This window comes from Falco cherrug, chromosome 8 (genome assembly GCF_023634085.1).
Source record: "Falco cherrug isolate bFalChe1 chromosome 8, bFalChe1.pri, whole genome shotgun sequence".
Taxonomy (NCBI): Eukaryota; Metazoa; Chordata; class Aves; order Falconiformes; family Falconidae; genus Falco; species Falco cherrug.
Window position 1 is genome coordinate 30754774 of NC_073704.1, and position 21333 is coordinate 30776106.

Below are 21333 nucleotides of genomic sequence, written 5' to 3' on the forward strand. Positions count from 1 at the left end.
ATAGCTGATTTGTGGTGCAGAAGGGGGAAAGTGAAGGCAGGCAGGTAGAAAAGTTGTAGCTGAGAAGGCCTGTGTCTTGAAATTGGAATTGCTTTTCCTAAAACTGAAGAGATGTTGGGGGAATAAAACCTATTGGGTTGAAGATATGTTCTCCAAATGAGTCCATGGTGGCTGTACAGCCAGTCTTCTCTCAAACAATTTTGATTTAAGTCAACAATGTCTTGTCTAGACTGCTGTGTAAGTGTTGTTAATTAGCTTAAAATTAAAGTAAGTTATTTTGTTTTGTACAGTGAAGACCATGACTCTGCTCATGATATGAAAGAAATAAAGCTAAACTTGAACCTGTGCTTGTAGAACCAAGTCTGTATTTTTATTTCTTCATTTTCTATGAAGTGGATTCTGAGCGATGCAAAAAAATATACTGGAAAAGTTTCAAAGTAACTCATGGGAGAAGTAACATTAGTGTTTTGTTGTTTCTTTAATGTGATTAGTAATGTAGTTGCTGGATTTCTTTTCACATGTAGCTTGTTTTAATGAGAATATATACACAGATGTTTTCCTCATTACTTTAACTGATTGCTTGGGTGTATTTTGTTTGGTTGATTTCCATGTTCATCGGAGATATTGATATGAACTACTCCTTTGCTCTTATTTTTTTTCTTTCCTTGTTGAGAAAATTTTGGTTGCTAGCTTAAATAGAACATCTCAACTCATTGGCTTTATGCATAAGGAGTACATAAGGGCTCTGGAGCATGTTCTTTGCACAGCAGCAGATTTTGTGAGGGCCTTGTTGTATTTTGCGCTCTTTTCTGAGTCTGGGTAATTCCCACAGAGGATGTGGTGCTGTTCACTTTGGAAGTGATGGTGGAGTCCTGCCACTTAGTTTCTTGTGGAGCAAAGGGGAGCCCAGACTCGCCCGTTGGGCACACTTCCACCGGAGGCACATTGCCGGGTCTTATCTACCTTTGGGGTACGTGTGTTCTGGAAGGAGCATGACTCTACTTCTGTAAAATTAGTTGGATCTGACCTCGCAAAGGCAGTATTCCACTTTGCTTAGGGGTACAAATGCCGCTTGTTACACCAAATTTACTCTCTGTACCAAAAATGTAGAGAAATGGCACCATTTGCTCTGGCTTCAATCATCTGTGTTGGAGTTAGCTAGTAAAGGAACTGTCAGGAGAAAAATGTGAAATGTCAGTGTGTAAAACCTGGCATGTATTGGAAGTATGACACTGTAGATGATGCATGTCAGAATTTGAGAGGAGATTCTGCTGTTTGTGAAGTACAGGACTATCTATCAGGGGTGTATTCAACTGATATTGGTAAGTAGCTGCTTGCTGTCAGTTAAGTCTGATTTTGTGTTATGATGCTTCAGGCGAAGTCCAGAAGTATTTGTCTTTTTGGTTTTTAGTTGATCATTTTAGCATGTAGTTTGAAACATAAACCTGTTTCCATACCGGACTTCTCTCTTGTATTATTTGCACACCCATTTCTTATTTCAGTACTGCTTAGAAGGGTTTGGTAATTATTATTTTTTTCCTTTTAACTAATTAGAAGTTGAAAGATTAAATATTCAGCAATAAGCATGTTGATAATCCTGCTTGGAAGAAGCCTTTCTTGGGCTGTGTGATTCAGTTCCATCACAGCTTCTGAGAGATGTGTGGGGTCTTCTGAGAAGAGAGGACAGCAGTGTTTATTTTTAGTAAAAGGTATGCCAAATAAGCTCCAAATAACCTGTTCTTCAGTTCTGTGTAGAAGGGATTTAGGATGGAAAAACTACATTTTTTTCTTTTCTGACCTCAAAAGTTTTCTTGGCCTTTGTGACCTTTTCTCACCTGGCCTGCTAAGTGTCTGTCTTGCATTTTTTGTGGGGATCTCTTTGCAGCTGATACTGGCAACGCAGCTGGAGAATGGCAGGAGTATATGGGCTGGGAAAGGTGTGTGGGTGGTGTCACTTTTGGCTCCCTGGGGAGTTTCTGCAGAAGATACTACGGGCAACTGTACACCTCCCCCAAGGACTCTGGACTCTGATGACCCAAGAAATGGGTGTTGGTGTCAGAAGCAGCATGACAAACAGTCTTGGTTGGCTTTAGCCCATGCATCTGTGGATCTATATGGATTTCATTTTTTATGAAATTGAGGGTGAATTTTCATCAAGAGGATAGTGATGGTCTTAAGAAGGCTGCAATTTGAAAAAAAAAAAAATCTTACTTGAAGGTCTGAACAGACTCAGAAGGAATAGGCATTTTTTGAAGGCTGTTAACACTGAATTTTAAAGGGTCTTTGAGTCATTGAAGGAAGCCTGGATTTAGCTGATGTTTCTGTAGGGCGTGTAAATTGAAAGCTAGTTTGTATTTTTTTGCTGAGCTATTGTTGTTCTCAAAAATACATTTGTTTTCAGGCGCTTAGCAAGGTTCATGTATCACAACTGGAAATTCTTCTTTAGGGAGCAAGCCCTGTTCCTGTTGCTGTCTCCCAGGTTCGTCTTGCAGAATGGAGACTTCTCCCGTTCTGCTTTTCCTTGGGAGCCCTGGGGAGCTTTCCATACTCATTGGCTGGGTGCTGTAATGGGGACAGTGGTGGCATTTGTAACATTTCCTAGCCCTGTTCTGGATGGGTGCATGTTGAAAATCAGGAATTACATTTGTGTGCATTATTTTTGAGTGTGCCATTTTGAAGCAGGTTTGAAAAAACTTTTGTGTTAAGTAGAATTACAAGTGTTGTCTTGGTTGTTTGGTTTCATAGTGAAGAAAGGTTAAAAGATGGTGTGCTGTAGAGCTACATGTGTCTTATCTGCTGGTGCATTTTCTTTAGCAATAGGATTAGAGAGTCCTTGTTTAAATTATAATTACCTTCAGAAATTCAATAAGACTGAAATTAAATGGGAAATTACTTCAGTGTGGCATTGGATGGACCCTTGTTGTTTACGTGATTAAAATTAGCTACAATTAGTCACATGATGCTCGAGTGTTTATGAATGTTTTGTGCCTTGAGTGTTTCATTTCCTGGGAATTGTAAATATAAGCATACAGAACTGTTGGGATGTTTATATATCTAACTCCAAATAGAAAGCTTACGTACTTCCATGGATCTGGCATCTGGTTCACGCTTTTCCTTTTTTTTTTTTTTTTTTTTTATTGGTTAGGCTCATCTTACAAAGCGAGACCTAGGTGCAATATATAATGTTAGTCTTCATTAGGTTCCCATATAAGCAAGAAGAGGCAACGAAGAATGAAATGCTTTATGATAATTTACATTAAACAAATTGAATAGAATGGTGATATTTTTCATTTATTTTTGGAATACAGTGAACACAGTTTTGTATTGAGTTTGAAGAAATGTGACACATTACTTGTAAAAGTGAAATGTAATCTATTTCTTAGTGCTTTTTTATAAAATGATATATGCCTACATGGGTTGCATAGATATTCTTAGTAACTTTATTTTGCTGAAATTAAATTTACATAGCGTTGTTATCCTAGTGATTAAATTATGAAGTAGAGAGAAAACTTAAATAATCAGATTTTGGTTTTTAATGGAGATTGGCTTGTCTATTGAAGGCATGAATATCAAATGCTTGATTTCATTGCTGTCTCCTAAATTATGCTTCTTGGTTTCCCTCTCGAAGACATTTGATAGTTCTTATCTCTCCCACCTGGGAATTTTGAGGTTAAATCCTTTAATACAGTTTGACAAAATAGTCATGAATATTGAGCATAAGTACTAAATCAGGCCTTACTAATATAAAAATGTCTTAACAACTATTGTCTGTACAAAATAAACTACACATGATGCGTAAAGAGAATTCTGCATAGCAGCTTTCATGTTTGAAGTTCTCAAATTGTCACTTTGTGTTGCATGCATGGAAAAACTGATTTTATGTCCAGGGGATCTTTTCACTCCTCTAACTCTCATCTAGGGTCATTGGAACAGAAGGCAGATGACTTAAGGTGAATTTGTTTTCCCTCTAGATTTTCATCTATGAGGTGTTTGTGCAATGCCTTTGGTTTTATTTTGAGAGATGTGTAGGTGGGTACACAGAGCATAGAGGAAGCAGGTGGTTGTACCAGAAGTCAGTGGAAACATGAATGGTCAAATGAAGCCAACAGATGGGTGAGACTTTATTTCTCTTAAGTGTTTCCATTGCACTTGGTCTCTCAGGGTCCTTGTCTGACAGCCTGAATGACAGACAGTGTAGCAGTAAATATAAATTGGAGTATGTTACTAGTAACTTAGAAAAACTGCAGCAAGTCTAGTTGGTGATAGGTATCACTGTGGGTATAGGTGGACAGTGGCACTCACAGGAACATGCAGAGTTTTTAATGGAAGTATTCATAGTTCTTTTGTGCCCCAAGCAATCATAAACATGTGGGGTTTTGGTTAACAGAAAGACAAAAATAGGCAAATCATGAACCTTTAAAGTCTTGTGAGTTTTCACCTTGTGGCAAAGAAACAGATTTTCAGCTCCTCTTTGTCATGATCTCAGAAATAGGCTTTTCTTATCTCAGATGCATGACAGCAAAATATGTGGCCAATATTTCAAAATGACCAATTCACAGGTCAACTTCAAGTGTGAGCCTGAGCTGAAGATGCTTAGGATAAGTCTCAGTGTAAGGCTGTAAGACTTTAATTTAATTCGGTGAGATCAAGCTATAAAGGGATTTACACACTTCAACAATAGAAAAAAATTATACAGACATTATGGTTTTGGTGGATTAGTACAGCCTACAGGAAAGAAACACTGATGGGAAAACTACAGGTACGACAATGCGGGTAGAATGGCAAGGAGCCAGTGAGAAGGGAAAGTGTGGTGTTTCTGGCGCTCGACTGAAGTACACTGGGATTACAGGGAGTAGTTTTATTATAAACAACTGATTCTACTCAGTAGCATTTATGTTAATGGAAAAGGTCTTGTTAACTCAACAAGAGCAGCAGAAGGCTCTCTCAGATGTAATGAAAGCTAAGTGTGAATTTAGTGCTTCAGTTTAAAAAAAAAAGGGGGGGGGGCAGGGCAGGGAAGAGAACGCCTTGACTCATGAAGTGAAATCTGTATGTATTTGGTGAAAAGGCAAGTGATTGATGCACTTCAACCAAATGTAAAAAAAAGTTTGAAGGAAAATACCTGTTTTACTCCAGTCTATTCTGTTCCGTCCTGTGGACATCCTCTACTGCAAGCTGTGAGTGATGCGTATTTCATTGTCTTATAAGGGATACTGATCCATACCTATCAGATTCCATGAACAGGATTAATTTTCCTCAGCTAACACTAACAAATCTTGGACGAAATGACATGAAGTGTTGTTTTTCATTTGAAAAGATGAAAGAAGCAATTAGAGAGCTGAATATAGGTAAATCCCACTAGAGCAGATATTTGATCAGCTTGATTTTATAAAACTTTATTTTGATTTGTTGCTGGTGTGTGTGTTTGTATAGACATACTTTTCCTCTATGCCATCAGAAGAAAAGAAAAAAGAAGTCTGAATGTAACTTATCTTTTGTTGCTTAATTTTATATACTGCGGCTGCATGAAAGTCCACAGGGCATTTACGCAAGTTCCTGCAGAAGTGAGTTATGTATCTCTAATATTCTTATTAGACAATAGATTGGCCCATGCTTACTGGAGTCAGGCATGCTGCGAGAGACCACTTGAGATACACAGAGCGATTAGCAGCATAGAGTGGTTTAACTAGCATCTGACGAGTTGTATTAAGTTGATGCCACTATGATTCATCATGGCAATACTAGCTTGATTGTTAGCAGCACTTCCCATACCTCCTGATGGGCCAGGTTGAGTTGAAAGCATCAATCATGACTGTAAGCAGATATCCTCTTCTGGAGCTAGTTCTTTATGTTAGATGATATCACTCCCTGTCTCTTGCTTTGTACCATATCTCCACAGACTTGGAACTTTATACTGCTACCCTTGACGCAATTGCTGTACTTTTTGCACACTTCTTTGAGCTGCAGCGGTGATGCTAGGACAGCTCTTTGAAACACCACATACTAAAGAACATCAGGAAATTGCATGCTGGAGTTAAAACACCTTTTTCATGATGGAAAGTAAAATCCTAATGTGTTTGCGTAGCTCATGTGGGAATAGTAATAGCCATGTTATCTGAGGATAACGTTATCTTGAGGCTTTGGAGCACTAAGCATACAGGCACAGTGAGCGTGGGTATGTAACTTGCTATATACCTTGATGTTGACAAACTGATGAATAGGGGAAATCATTTACCAGTGTAAAATATGATCCCTTACTTTTATTATGCGGCTGCTAACACAAGCAGAGTTAAAGCACTTAAGCATCCCAGAACTGGGTCAGGACACAGCTCCAGCTAGGAAGATACTTTGTCAGCAGTAGCTTTTAGAAGTTGACTACAGAGAGTATAATACTAGGGCAGCTATGCACTGATATCTCCCCTGTTGTATGCTCATGTATTTTTACTAACCCTCGTAACTTCTTGATCCAAATTCTTCCTAATCTGACTAAGCAGTCAGCTCTTCTCTATCTGCTGCCTCACCTGTGTGTCTCCTTGCTGTTGTGGTGTGCTGATCTTGTCCTTCCATTTCCCTCTGTCCTACTCCTCCTGCTTGTTGAGAAGTTGGATGCTAGAAGCTCAGGACTCAAAGCAGTGAGAGCAGATGTGGGAAAAGCCCTTGGATAGGTGGGAAGAGACTGAGGGGAGAGTATGGAACAAGGTAGTGTGTGAAGCATGGGAGTCATGGATGCAGAAACAGGATTTGGAGCTGAAGGGCAGGGAGTGGTGGGGATGGGAGAGGTGGAAGAAGGAGATAAGTAGGAGGCACAGGGAAAAGGATGCTAAGTGAGCAAAAGGCAGTAGTAAATGTGACATAGGTAGCCAGTAGCAAATACTGAGGATGATGGGTGCCTGCATCCCTCCTGGGTTGCATGTGCAGCATGCTGGCTGCAGATCAGCAAACAGCTTTTGTGAACTGGCTTGAGGAGTGCTTTTCAAACCAGGAGCTGGGAGGTCTGTTTGAATGTGGTTGACCTTTTTGCCTGTTCTTATAACCAACAAGGTCCCAGTCTTTTCTCTGCACAATGCAACCTCTAACTCTGCCTGGCAGTGCCCCATGTCAGCTGGGGACTGTGTTGGCCCTTCCTTCCCCCTCCCTTCCCCGAGGTGCCCTGAGCCACAGCCAGCCCGCCCCCCGCGGGGCTCCCCTAGTGCTGCTGATGCAGAGGAGGGTGCCTGTTCTTCTTGTATGGGTTTGGCGGCAATGGATGTCTGGCTTCGTGATCTAGACACCAGCAGCGGGATGCTGGGTTGGATGTGGCTTCTCTGGCTGGTGTCTCTCCCCTTCTGGAAAGCCTTGTGGAACAGGACAGAAACAGCTAAAATACAATTACATTGTACACTGCTTTGCTGCATTTTAAAAACATGTAAATTTTGCCAATCTCCTTTCTTATAGTAGTTTTTAAGAGTGTGGCAACTGTGCTACATAAAAGTAGCTGGTGCTGTCTTCTGTAACAGAAACGACAACAATGACTCTGCTGTTATGGAAGTCCCTTGGGCTTTCTCATAGACTTGTATTATGGAAGTAGTAAAGTACTTAAGAAAGTTGTATTGCATTTGTTTCGCTAGCTGTATGTTTGTACTGTATTTATAATTCCTAGCCATTAGTTTATAATTCTGTTAAAGAGAAAAAAGACATCAGGGTTTGGCCTTCAAAAGCTGAAAGGAAAACTGGTCTGTTTCCTTTAAAACATTAATATGATACTGTTTGGGGTTTTTTTTTTTTCCCTATCAGAATAAACAAAGTATGAACAAAGAAAGAGTGTTTTCATTTGGTAATGCTGAACTAACCCAACTTTACTGCTTTCTAAATTCTAGTAACACATTACCATTGAAAAACAAAACAAACTTTATTCATTGTTCTTGGCTGATGTTTGTAGGAGTTAGTTTCATGTTATGTTTTAGGAGTGAAAAACAAGTCTGGAGTACCTGCAAAAATGAGGTACATTACTTGTTAATAAAATTTGTTTACTTTCTGCATTGTGAATTTCTACTTATGCTTTTGTAGTTTTGTGGGTTTTTTTTCTGGTAAGAAGTGCTCTGCTTGTGAGAGAGGAGCCATGTAAAATGGGTATTTACTTGCCTCAACAGAGCTGAAGAAGTTGGTAGTACATAACACAGGTCCTGAAATAACGTTCCCTGTTGTGAAAATCTATAGTCTGACATTGATATGAACCAAATATTTTTGTTTGGCAAACATTTGTTTAAAAACACCTAAACCCCCCAAAACCAAGGTCAGTGCTGAGATGAGCAGAAGTAAATTTAAGAAACATGATGTTTTGGTAATTCTCTGTTAGAATATTTTGGAGTTTTTCTTGGAGAATATTGTTTGAATTGTCCCACTGGCGACCCAGTATAGCTTCCAACTTCCTCAAAAGCTACAAATTAAGCTTTCTCATGCAGACTTGTAGTAGAGAGGATCTTTAGATTTTTCCTCTTTTTTTAAAAGCTGCAGATCCATATGACTCATCCTGAGAGAGTAATGTGTTTTGAAAGTGAGAGGTCTTCTGATTTTTGCAGCTTGCTGATGTTTTTCTGGAATACAGAATGTCAAGTACAATTACAAACTTTTTTTTTTTTTTAAATGAGTGCCGCCCCCTTTGAATATTTGAGAAAGGTGGAGTTGTTAATTTTGAGTTAATCATGTGAACCTAAAAAAATTGATCAGGAGTCTTAAAAAAATGTAACTATGATGAACTAACTTAAATGAGTTTAGAACTCATTACAGTGCTGCAAAGGGTGTGAACTGTGTGCCCTAAACTGTGCCAGGTGCTTTTTAATGTTAAACTAACACTGCAACTTTTCACACAAAGGAAAATTAAAAGCTCACTCCACAGCCTTTCCTAAAAGTCACAAAACCCACATGGATGTTGCATCGATGAGACTCTTATGGCTCTTTTTTTTTTTTTTCCCTCAGCTCACAGCAGGGGTAGTAAAAAGGAAAAACTTGGCAGCTGGTGTCCTACTTAGTGGATGCACTAGGAAGTATTTAGTGTAGCTGCCAATCCTTGCTGCATGGCTGCTTCTTGACGCTCTGTCGCAGCAAAGCAAAATGCCTCTGTGTTTCTTAAAATGAGGAATTTCACACACCATTGGGTAGCGTGGGCAAGTACTACCAAGATAATGACAGAACGTCTTCCCTGATAGATGTGTACAAGACGGATTGTTTTTCCTCTCTGTCACCACAGGTAAGGATCTGTAGTTAGCTGTGTGGGAATTAAGCCTGCTGTGCAATCGGAAGCCCTTAAAATGAGTGGGAAAAGAAAAAGCTTCCTTCCCGTTGTTTGGTACTGAAAGGCCTTGAGTTGTCAGTGTTTGTCCACAAATACAACAGCAAGAGCTACAGCAAAGGTTTGTTGTCTTCTGCTTTCTCTTGGCTTGTTAATGAGCATCTGTAGTTTAGCTTCAAAATTAATGAAGAGGTTTAGTCCCTGACTGCATTACTAGCTATTTTTGTCAGTTGCTCTGCATCTCTGTATGTATACACTAGCACACACATACACACACACATGCTCCATTACGTAGTCTTTCAGTTTATCAAATGGCAACGATGAATTAAATGTTTCACCTGGATCTTCATGTTTCAGTAAACGCTGGAGCTGAGAGTAGAAAGCAGGTGCCTGAGGTGAAGGAAGGAAGAACAACTCTTACAAGTGTTTGTATATTGATTTCACAGATTTAGTAAGCACTGGAACACGTCTTTGTTTTATCCCAGTGCTGCACTGACCCCAGGTGAAGAGGCCTGATCTACTAACCTTTCTAATACTAATGGTAAGAGTGGCTCCTATTTCCATGTGTTTATAGCCCGAATAAACAAGGCAGAGGAGAGGGTGAAGAGAGAAATTAAGTTGAAGATAAGCGGATGGCCCAGTTTCATAAGACATGTCAAGAGATGCAGGTCCCGCTGCCCCAGACCAGTGTTCTCTTCTCTCAGAGGCGTTCTACAAGCGTTACGAGAGGGTCATTGCGCTTGAATTAGTTGGTGATAAAATGGATGCTCTCTGCAGTAAAATATATGATATCAATAAACAGCTAGGATAATTGGTATCCTTTGAAGCCAAGAAACATGGTATTAAAGAATAGGAGATATTTTAGTAAAGAGCCTAAAACTGATTCTAGTATCAGCATTTTGATCTTCAGGCAAATACCATGCAACTCAGCGCTTTGTTTATCTGTTCAGGTAAAATGTCAGTCTCTGGATTGATAAATTAAATTTACAACACACTTAGAAACTTGCAATGCAGATTTTTAATCTGCATCTTTTGCCATTTGTTTTTCCATTGTTGATGTTAAACTGTTAGGATGCTTCAAAATCCTTAACTGACATATGGAAGGAAACTTCAATACTTGTAAACTACTTTTCTATTTATCCAATAGATCAGATTAAGCCTGTTCAGTTTTTGAGATCGAGACTTTTTTTATAGTACCAAACTTTTAAACTGCTGCATGAACTCTGAATAATAAGTGTATTTACAGGTACAGTCTAGCACCAATTGTGGTTAAATCCATGGTAGTAGAGCCAAATCTGTAAAACACCATAGAAGAACTTGGGTCTTTAAGTTTCTAATAAGCGTAGAGGAGTAGCGAGGTAGAGGATTAAGCTATACTTCTTGACATATTTTTAGAGGTTGATTATGTGCTTGCTTAATATGCTGGGAGAGTGTTAAACCAGGATGGGTCCACTGATCACATTGGCTTGACCTCATTCATGCAAATGAGACAAAAGCACCATGGAGCCTCCTGAAATAGTTGTGATAGCTTGTTATTCCTTCTAACAGGTGTAGTCAAATCCTTCTATCTAGAGTAAAGAGAAAAATAAAGATTTTTAATATGCTTTAACGAATGTTAAGGGCGGAGGGGAAGGAGGGATACTATGAAACAAGAGTATTTACAATACAAACTAGAAGTGAGAGGTGCCCTTAGAGTGTGAATACTTAAATGTCTTGGTTTCCTTACAGTCAGGATGCACATAGAGAAGGATGCAGCAGCTCGGGAATTGCGGAGTGGTTGTGTGATTGTCATAATAATTCTCAATTGCATTATATTTAGCTTTGCTTCTCACAATTATGTCCTAACAGGTTCCTTATCTGTTTTAGTTGTTACACGTGTTCAGTCATTTCCCTCAATGAGTGTCTTCTCTCTGAAAGACTTGGCTGGCTAAATTTTGTGCTTTGAGTCTCTTAGTTATATTGGGATTTTTTACAAGACTCTTAACTAACCTCAAAATCTGGGAGTGATGCTGTTCTTACAAGGACTGACATGATGGCGTTTATGCAGAGAATATGATTTTCATCTGAGAGTTACACTGAAAAAAGGTGGGGACCAGTGCTAGCCCTTATTTTTTCATTCTTGCACACAGCCTTGCTGTGTGTGTTCCATCAAGTGCTAGCAGCAGAAATAACTTTATCTTTGGGTCAGGTCTGGTCCCTGGCATCAGTCTTTCTTCCTCATTGGCAAGGATTTCCCTGGGGGTTCCCCCGCATCACTGGTGATGACACTTCTGGGGTATTGGCTCTTCCAAATTTCTGACCCTGACTAGAAAGTCTGTATCAAACCACAGGAACTAAAAGTTGATGTTGCTGTGTTTATATGTACAAAGTTTGTTTTCTCTAATTTAAATTTTTCGAATAAAATAATTTATATGAAATTTCGAACTCCTCCTTGTAGCATGGGTATTGACTGGGCAGCTGTTGCTGATGGATTCTGTTACAACAGCTGTAAGATACAGAGAAGTTGCCCCTCTGAATATCATTACCTCCTACATCTACATTTCAAGAGGTTTCTAGTATGTATTTTGTCTGGGGATCTCAATCTGCCTCCTGTTTATGTCAGATGGAAATAGGAGCACTGTTTAGTGGAATCTCCCTTGCCCTGCAGTCCTCCACTGAAAGGTGGAACTGGGCTGTGTTGTGGGATTCATACTGGAAAAGGTCTGCTTTTTTGTATATCCCAGATAAGACTGGGGGTTGAAATGTAGCTTTGGGTCTACTTTATTTCAGATGGGTCCTATACGATAGAGTTTGGTTCTTACTGTTTGATGCCAGAAGGATGCTGTGACCTGTCTTGCAGAATGCTTAAATTGAGTTTGCTTCATTTTCAATCAGAAAAAAAAAACTCCAGTCCCAAACCTTTTCAGCTGAAATTTAGATGCTGTTTTGGTAGTGCCACATAGAGCCAGAGGAACAGATGGAAACAATTGATTTCATTTTGTCTTAAAAACACAGCTTATGAAAGATGGGGCAATAGCAGAAACATCACCATCATATAGCCAAAGAGAAAGGGAGACCCAGGCTGTGCTTAATAGCACCCTACAATTTCTTGGCCATCAAACTAGGAGTAATTTTTGGTTTGCTACATATGACCTGGTACTTGTTCTCTCTTGCACGCAGTCTTTGTATTTGGTTCCCAGTTTTTCTTGCTTCCGAGTGTGGTTGATGCTATTCTTGAGAATGTATTTTCTATTGAGTTTCCAAACAAAATTTATGTTCCTCTGCAATCAGGTGCTTTTGAGGAATCTGAGGCAGGCCTGATATATTGATTTTTTTTTTTCAAGTTTGTTCAGTGTATTAGCAGAAAGATTGGGACCACATCTCAGCTATGAAGTCTGTTTACATTTGTGAAAAGTTTCTTTTCTTTTGAGAATTGTATGGCTTGGTGTGAGGATGCTTGTTCTGGAAGAGGATTGCTGCTTATCCTCCTTAATGACAGTAATCAATTCGGCTGAGTGCAGGCACAACAGAAGTTTTGTTCGCTGTTTATTAGAAAGGTAGCAATTTTGTTAAAAATTTTAATCATGACAGAGATAACTGATCTTTTGAGAGTAAATGGCACAGCTATCAGTATAATTTTGCTAGAAATACATTTGAAATACAAAGACTTATGGAGCAGTAGATGATGATGAAAGAGGAAGTTCTGTGCTGAGCTTTCAGGATTCCCTGACGAAGTGAGGTGTTTCATCAAGCTTTTGTTTTATCATGGCTAAATGTAAAGCCTTGCATTAAGGAGGAAGAGAAGCAGACCCATCCTACAAAACCGAGAATTGGTATCCGGTAAAGAAATCAGTTTAAAAAAAGATACTTGAACAATAAGGAGGGTGTTTAGACAAAAGACCAAACCAGTTCCAGGACCAAAGAAAAATTGTGAGACTTGGAGCTCAGTGCTTTGCTTACTGAAACCAAAAGTAAAGGTTCCTTTTTTTTGGTTAATTTCATAGAAGGAAAAATGCAAGAGCCTGTGCTTTGTTTTGTCAAGAAAGGCAAAACAGTGATTTGTTTGAAAAATGAATTTGCTTTAAATTGGAATGAAAAGCCCAGTTTAACAGTGAATTGTTGGAACGGCTGTTGAAATTGGAGAGACTTCCATTTCCTAGTCTGTGTGGATCAAGACAGGATTTTATATTTTTGGTTTTTAGCTAGGTGTGGTTTAGCTAAAATAGTAGTTGGGCCGTTAAAGCAAACGCTCTCAGTTCAGTGTCAGAAGGGACTGTTCTTACTTCCAGCCTGGTCTTTAAAAGCTGTGAAAATGTGCGGCAAGCTGATGTCACTTGTTTCTAATTAGAGCTTTGTTGTATTCTGTATTTGTGAGGACTGATTTTAGTATCTGCAGCAGAAGGAGGGAAACCCATGCCAGGCGGAGGGCTGAATCCAGTGGCCTTTCTGGCCAGACTTCCATTAATCTTAGCAGAAAGGTGAAAACTGTGCTGCATATCCAACTGGAATTTCTTCCTAAGATGGGTGCTGCATTAGGAGGAGGAGGAGAGGAAATAAACCCAAACGATATCTGCCGTTTGTGTGATGCTCTGGACTAGAAGCGTGTTGCTCTCTGTGGGTGTGTAGCCGCAGCTGGGGAGCCGGGGGTGCGCTGGCCTCAGCCGGGGGGATGCACAGGCTGTTTGCTGCCACTAGACAGTAGAAGTAGAAACTTCTACTTCTCGACACAACGACAATTTTGTCCTGAATGTGTGTTTTGTGTGAGTAGGGGTTTGTTTTTTACAGTCTGTCAGTCATGTGTTTTATGATGTTTTGTCATGACGGGTGACTGACAGGTGAGGGAAGGAATGGTCGTATTTCTCAAAAGCTTACAAAAGCATTAAACAGTTGTTAATAATGTCCTCTTTCTGAATGACAAATGATAATGTATAAATAGTTGGAACAAGGAGTTCATTGTAGCTGTTACAACATCTTTTATTAAGCTTCTTATTAAACTGGGCATAATAAATCACTTTCTGGGTTACAAGTCTGTAATGCGATGTGGGGATGGGGAAATGCATTTTCTTTTCATCTACTTTAAGCAGCATCTTGAAAGTAAGGCATGCTGGAAGGGTTGTGGGGGATGCATATTGCATGCTATGGCGTGACGTTGGTGCGAGGGAGCTGCCGAGCAGCTGGGTGCCACTGGCAGCCCCTGCCTCCCGCTTGAGGGTGAGCCCACGTCACGGCGTCGCTGGGTTTTGCTCATGTTCTGTGGTGGGCGCTGGGTGGTGGTGGGCCCTGGGTGCATCGTACTGTGTGTGCTGCTGCAGCAGCTGCTTTCCCAGCAGGGAGGAAAGGAAACCAGTGGGTCAGCTAGAAGCGTGCCAAGGGCTGGATCCGCTCAGCGTACCCTGCCGGCACAGGTAGCCATTAAGGGTTTACTCGTACCATATGGCCTTGGCAGGATTAAAAGTGTGTGTTTTGCAGGAGAGTTAAGAGGACTGTGGGTTGAGAGTTTGTGTTAAATCTCTAATAGTGGCAGGAGTTTGTGGGTAGTTCTTTTAAAAAAGAAGTAAAACCTGGCAAATGTAGTGTGGGCTGCAAAAGTTGTAAAGCAGACTGTGTTATTAGCCACAGGAGGGTTAAACAGTTGAACATCAACTATTTCACTCATAAATGATAACTAATATGTGTTTCTGTTACTGAGGCAATATTGCTGCTATCTCGGACTTCCCTGTTCCTGTCAATGGGCGATGTGTGGCCATTCTGAATGTGGCCACGCTTTGCTCAACAGTCAGTGTCATCTGTGGGGCCCAGAAGCTTCCTGCAAGAGCAGGGTGGGAATGAGCAGCTATTGAGAAAAGCTCCAAAGAACAGAGAACTTCCTCCATTGGCAGAAAAGCCCTTTAAAGGAGTTTCTTCACTTTCCAGCCATGTGTCGGAAACCTCTGGCAGAAGGGGACTGGAAACTGGATGATGGATTTTAAGAAGCTGTAGCTGTACCCCCTTACTCCCCCCAATCAATTACTGCTTGCATTTACAGGGTAAAATTAATGAAGTTAATTATATCTGCTCAAAATCTTGGTTATGTGAATTGCTTCTATGTAGTTTTTTAATAGAGAAATAATTTCTTTGAAGGGGTCACAGGCTTTTTTTTTTCTTCAGGCTTGGTTTGGTTATGTTGGTTTATTGTCCCCATGCTGCCCGCTGCTATGTGAAACACTCTGCGGTGCACCTTTTAGAGTAATGTAAGATACCCAATTCAGATTAAGGACCACTGCAATGTTCAAAGCAAAAATACTGAAATAATAATAAAAGTACTATCAAAAACCAATATCTAACAAAAGGTGAAGAGGACGGATTCAGAGAGTTAAAACGTAAAGAAAAATAAAAGAGGAAGGTGCTTAGAGGGTAGAAATACATCATGTAAACATTGTGTGTTTAGCAAAGAAAATTTCTAGTACACTGCCTGTCTGACAGTCCCTTACTTGTTCACCTTGGTGTCACATTTTCAACATGCAGCTTTAGCCGAAGCAGTTTTTAGGGGTGTGTTTACACATCAAGGTGTGGGGGTGGAGGGGGAAGGCCAAAGAATAATCTGTTTAATAAAACATTTAGAAGTGGTACATTACAGTGTATAGTATTCAAGATAAGGACTTCAAAGAATGTTTGGAGAGATCAAACATACGCGATTGCGAGGCTTTAACTGATCATTTTATTTTAAAATTACCTGACATGTAAGGTTGGCATTAAAGATAAGCCTAAATTTAGACCTGGGGGGAAACTTTGGCATCCAATTCAGTTTTTACTGAGTGGTGTGTTGTTTTTCTTAGGAATCTTTTCTGTGGATTTAAATTAAAACTTTTTCTTGGTTTGTGGTTTTTTTGGTTTTGGGATTTAAAAAAAAATTAAAAATCAAAATAGGAGGTTTTTATTTGGAAACTGTCATCCTGTGTCCTGTGGTGATTTAAACTTAGGTTTCTGTTGTGCCTGTTGTGCCCTGGGCTTACACCTGGCCTGTGCCTCCTGTGGCAGCCCGTGAGCAGGACCTTCCAGGCTGTCTCTGTCCTTGTGTCTCCTGAAGGGCAGAACGTGATGAGTTTTGTGAAATGTAATTTAAAAAGATCCTGGTTTACATGGAAAATAGGAAGGAGATATGTACATTACTAGAGCTTTCCTGCAATATTGTGGCAGCGTTTCCAAATGGAGAACTTCAGGGTTTTCAGTTAAAAGACTTGTTTTTATTTTTCTGTTGATAAAATTTTAATTCTTACTGCATACAAGTTCTCATTATGCACAAAAGCAATGCTAACAGAGATCATTTCCCAGGAGGAAAGGCAAAAGCATCGTATATGCGATCCTGATACAAATAATTACCTCCACAACATATGCAGTATGGTAATACGGGGTTAAGCATGGCACGAAGGCTTGCCTGGTGGCCCAGCAAACAGAAGAACATGAAGATTTTGAACAGCCCTATTATCTGGGCATTTAGTTAGGGCTCTCTGAACACACACGCTTGAAAAACCAGTTTAACAGCAACATGCTGGTTGAGCAGAGTCAAGCAAGTAGGTCTGGGCAGGCGTTGGGAATCCTTCAAGGAAACAAATGTTCTCGACTGATGATGCTTCTCCAGGGCGTCAGGGATGTGAGGTGTCCTTTGGAGCTGCAGGACAGCAGGTGGCGTTCCTTTTGTTAATGACCAAGACACACCAAAGGAAGTCATACTTCCATTTCAGAACTTCTTTTTGTTTGGGTTGTCTTGGGCTAGGTGGATTGAGAGAGGAGCTGTTTTTGGGTTGGTTTGTGCAGTGCCCAGCATGAGGAGTTGCATACCCGTGGGTGAAGTTCACTAAGAGCTGTTGCAATGAGAGCAAAGGGATGTCTTGTCTTCTAAAATAACATTTTAGTAAAACATGTGCTCTAAAACCCCCATAAAAGTCACATGGAGACAAAATATTTAATGTGACTACTGTTTCAATTGTACCGGTTACAGGAATCATTAACACAGAGGGAGTGCTTCTGTGAAAACTGGCAGTTTTAGAATGAATCAAAATTGTTTGTTTGTTAGGTGAGTTATCATAGGGACTTGGGTAGTTGCTAGTTTGACCTAAATGTTAGAGATACTGCATGTTTATCATCATTTAAATGTTTATTATGTTTGGCTAAGAATATAGAAGCCATTGGTTTTGTTTGTTGCTGTGAAATTGTTTTAAGTGTTACAATTTCAGAGTGATAGACTATATCAGTGGTTTATAATTGTGTGTATATATGATTTTGGTATTTTACAAGATTCTGGAGGTTAAGCCCCTCAGCTGTCACTGTTCTCTTTGTTTGCCACTGCTGGAAACACCTTAGCAGTAGCAAGTAAACTGCTGGCAAAAGGAATTGCAGCACTGGAGATAAAGTTGTTTCTAATCTACGTACTTCTCAGTCGAGAATCATGGTATGAGGGAAAAGCACATTCAAGGAATCAGTCGATTCTAGCTTTTTTTCTAATGTACTGTATTTATAACCTTTGACAATTTGAGCTGAGCGCAGCAAAAACCTGGCCTAGTTGCAAGGACTGCAAAAAAAATACACGCACTTTTCGCCCCCTGAATAAATGGTTATTTCTTTAGGATTAAATGCATATCTGCATTACAAAAAACTCTCCAAAAATACCAAAAAACAAAACCAACCAAACAGTAAGTGCTGTGTCTGTGCTCATTAAATGGTTGGAAAAGGATGTACAAGTCCAGATTTTTCTTTGGATCTACCTAGATACCTGTGCTCCTACTGCAGCATATTCCCTGATGCTTCTAATTCTAAAGGGGATATTGTACGTTTTGATGATACTTTTATTATCACTTTTCACTTCCACTTCCACGAACGTAAGATTTTGGCTACAGTCCTGAGTGATAATATGACAAGAGTAAGCCTTGAATTCTGGAGTGTAAGTCTAGAAAATAACACAGGATTTCTTAATGTATCTGTAATTCCTATCAGCACCAAAGTGCTTATGATTTGATAGAGATATGCTTTACTTCTGTGAGACTGTGTGTGAATACGTATATTTAGGCAATACTTTTTTTGCAATATTGCTGACTTAATTTGTAAAATACTGTTTTTTCATCTTAGGTCTGAGGGTAACTGTGTTACTAACATCATCCCTCATGGTATTGGGAGCTGGCCTGAGATGTGTTCCAGTTTCAGACCTAGAAATTAGGAAGAAGTAAGTGAATTAGTTACTTTTAATATACATATTTTATACTTTCTGCTAATGTAATTTTGCTCCTAGCGCAAATAAATGTTAGTACAAATTTGAATATATAGTACAAATACGAGTATAGTACAAATATGAATTTGATATGCCAAATGTTTGTTGTATGTGGACACGGGCTTACGTGCTTCTTTGCTTCGTAAATGCATTTTTCTAGTCCTTCTGCACAGTATCTGAAGATCGGGGATCTCTGTACAAACATGAGTTAATTAAGCCTCACCCCATCCTGCATAACTAATACTAATCTAATTTGCAAACAAGGAAGTAAGATTTAGAGAGGTTCAGAAACTGGCCCAAGATCACACAGGTACTCATGCCACAAAACCCAAACATATGTAATTTGTATGCAAATGCTAAATAATTAGTTCATTTTTCTCATATTTATCGTATGGGATTGTGCAGTTATACAGATGAATTTATGCAAAATGGCCTTTTTCATGTAGTCTTTTCCAGTCTGCATTCCAAAGTAGCCTTGTATTTCTCTGTGGTTGAAATGAATGACTTCTGAATGCAGGCAGTTTGTGTGTGATAGAGACAGCTTCCTTCCCAAAAATGACACAATTCAAACAATTCAATTGTCCTGTCAACATATCCTGAACCTGAGTATCCTCAGCAAGTACAGGAGTGGCACTCATTTTGTACAGCCAGGGAATATGGATCATCTGTTCACTTTCCTTTGCCATTCATTTTGAAGGAGGAAGAAGTACCGGCATTTCTGCTTCTTCATAAAAAGCAGTAGCACTAGTTCTTCAGTAGTTACGCTTGCAAAATATGTAAGCACTAAGCAAATAACTTACTTGTAAAAGGTTTTAATGTGTGTGGGGGGTTTGGTTTGTTTGGTTTGGTTTTTTTTCTGAATTCTAATCAGCTTCCAGACTGTCCTTGTATATTATTTCAGCAAGTTCCTCCCCCCTCCTTCCCCCCCCCTCCCCCCCCCCCCCCCCCCCCAGTATTGCTTACCCTGAAAATCAGACGGGAAACCCTCAAGCTGAGAAAGAAAATGTTTGGTGTGAAGTAGAAGGCAGGTGACTAGATACCACGGATAAAACAAAGGAAGAGGTTCAGAGAGAGAACTGAGAACATAATGAACACATTGACTGTAAAACTAGTGTTGATCAGGAGTAAGTAGCTAGCATGTAATGAATGGATTAGTAAATTTAAGTGCAGCGTAGCAAGTAGGGTGTTGCAATTTCAGTTCTTAGGTGCTTAGTGAGCATATAAGGAAGCACCCAAGGTGCTCATGATGTTAGTTGCCCTGTGTTGCCTGTTTCAACGTAGTGCTCAAGGACTTTGTGACCATGGGAGGCTGAACTAAGCATATTGTGCTACCATTCACAGTGACCCTTTTAATGTGAAAATGTATTCTTGAGGCGGTCAGGAAGAGCTGTCCTCATTCTACCCTTGTTTTACCTTTTCTCAAGATTCTAAGGGGTGCTCAACATCCAGTTCCTCCATTCTGACCAATCTTGGATTAAATATGTTTTTTAAATGGGCCAGGCGGCTTAAATGCAATGAAATGTGGTGTCTTATGTAGCTTCTCATTTATGAGTTATGCCAAAAGACTTATGCTGCCCTGGGATTTACCGAAGCAAGGATGAAGACTGTAAGAACCTGAGAAGAAATTACCAAATGGGATTTAGATGTGAGGTATCATTTGGGGAGTGGGAAGGAGAGTTTCCACGTATTCTGATCGCCTTGAAACAAGGTTTTCCAGTGTAACTACAGTGAGGAGGCCTAGGAGAACAATGAAATAAATGCCTAAGGAGAAATATTCAAAAACAGCTTCTTTAACTAGGGAAAGAAAGACCGTGGACTGTATAGAGTCTGATGAGATGTGTAAAACATGGTGATACGTTTTATTGAAAACTATATAGGGAAAAAAAAAAAAAGAGTATGAGCAGAATCCTGATGGAAGAGGTTACTAATTTCGTTTATTCATGCTGTGAAAATATTCATCTTCTCCAGCTGAAATTGATAAATTTGCTTACTTAGCGTACTCCAAAAATAGAGAAATTTTCAAGAATTGCTGCTCTACCTGAGGAAGTAGTTTGATCTTTTACACGGTTTGATTAAAAATCTGCAGAGAATTAATTATAGCTAACTGTGAAGCAAAAGGATGGTTTTTAGTGAAGGTTTCTTAAGACATTGTAAATACTTGTACAGACTGTGTGATGTTATGCCACGTAACCTATGTTGTTTTGAGGGTTAAGGTGGAAGGCCAATTTTCATCAGTTACTTGAAGCATGATACCAAATAATAATATATTTTGAGGTGAGCATTACTGCTTAATGCATTAGCAACAACTGGCTGAACACTAAACCACACATTTATTCTGAATGTGTATATGTGTTAATACAACAACTTGAACGTTACAGAGCCGGTCAGATGGACAAGATGACACACAAGCTAATATTGGAGCATTTCAGAAGGCAGTGTAACTGGAATTACTTTAAGTGTTTTTTCATGTTTTGTAATGTGTTCCTTCAGTCCCTGGGTACTCTGCAGTAATACACTGAAGAATTTCCATGAGGCAGTTCTGTCAGAGTTAAGATACATAAAATTACAAGAACGTTCATGAGGTTTGTCAGATTTAGGGTTTGGTTTTGTTGTTGTTTGTTTGGGTTTTTTTCTACTTTCTAGCTGTCTCTGCTCCCAAAGCTCTTGTAATTTGACATTAAGGAGGGCTACTAAAGCCCACTGCCTATCAGAGCAATCACAGACGTGAGGAAATCACTTTTAAACTGACATTTAATCCTGACTGCTTTATGCTCCTTATCTTACACAGACCTGTAATATCCAAGTGTGTTCTTAAGCTCCTTTCTAGTCTGTAATTACTCTTTTG

General features: G+C 39.6%; 1 protein-coding gene across 1 annotated transcript in view; it reads left to right on the forward strand.

Annotated features, from left to right (window-relative positions):
• Window positions 1-21333, forward strand: part of SLC49A4 (solute carrier family 49 member 4) — a 74184-nt gene that overhangs the window by 1316 nt on the left and 51535 nt on the right. The window contains exon 2 of the mRNA XM_027804704.2: window positions 18350-18443. Within this exon, the coding sequence (XP_027660505.2) occupies window positions 18350-18443 (94 nt within the window). The remainder of the gene's footprint in view (window positions 1-18349; window positions 18444-21333) is intronic.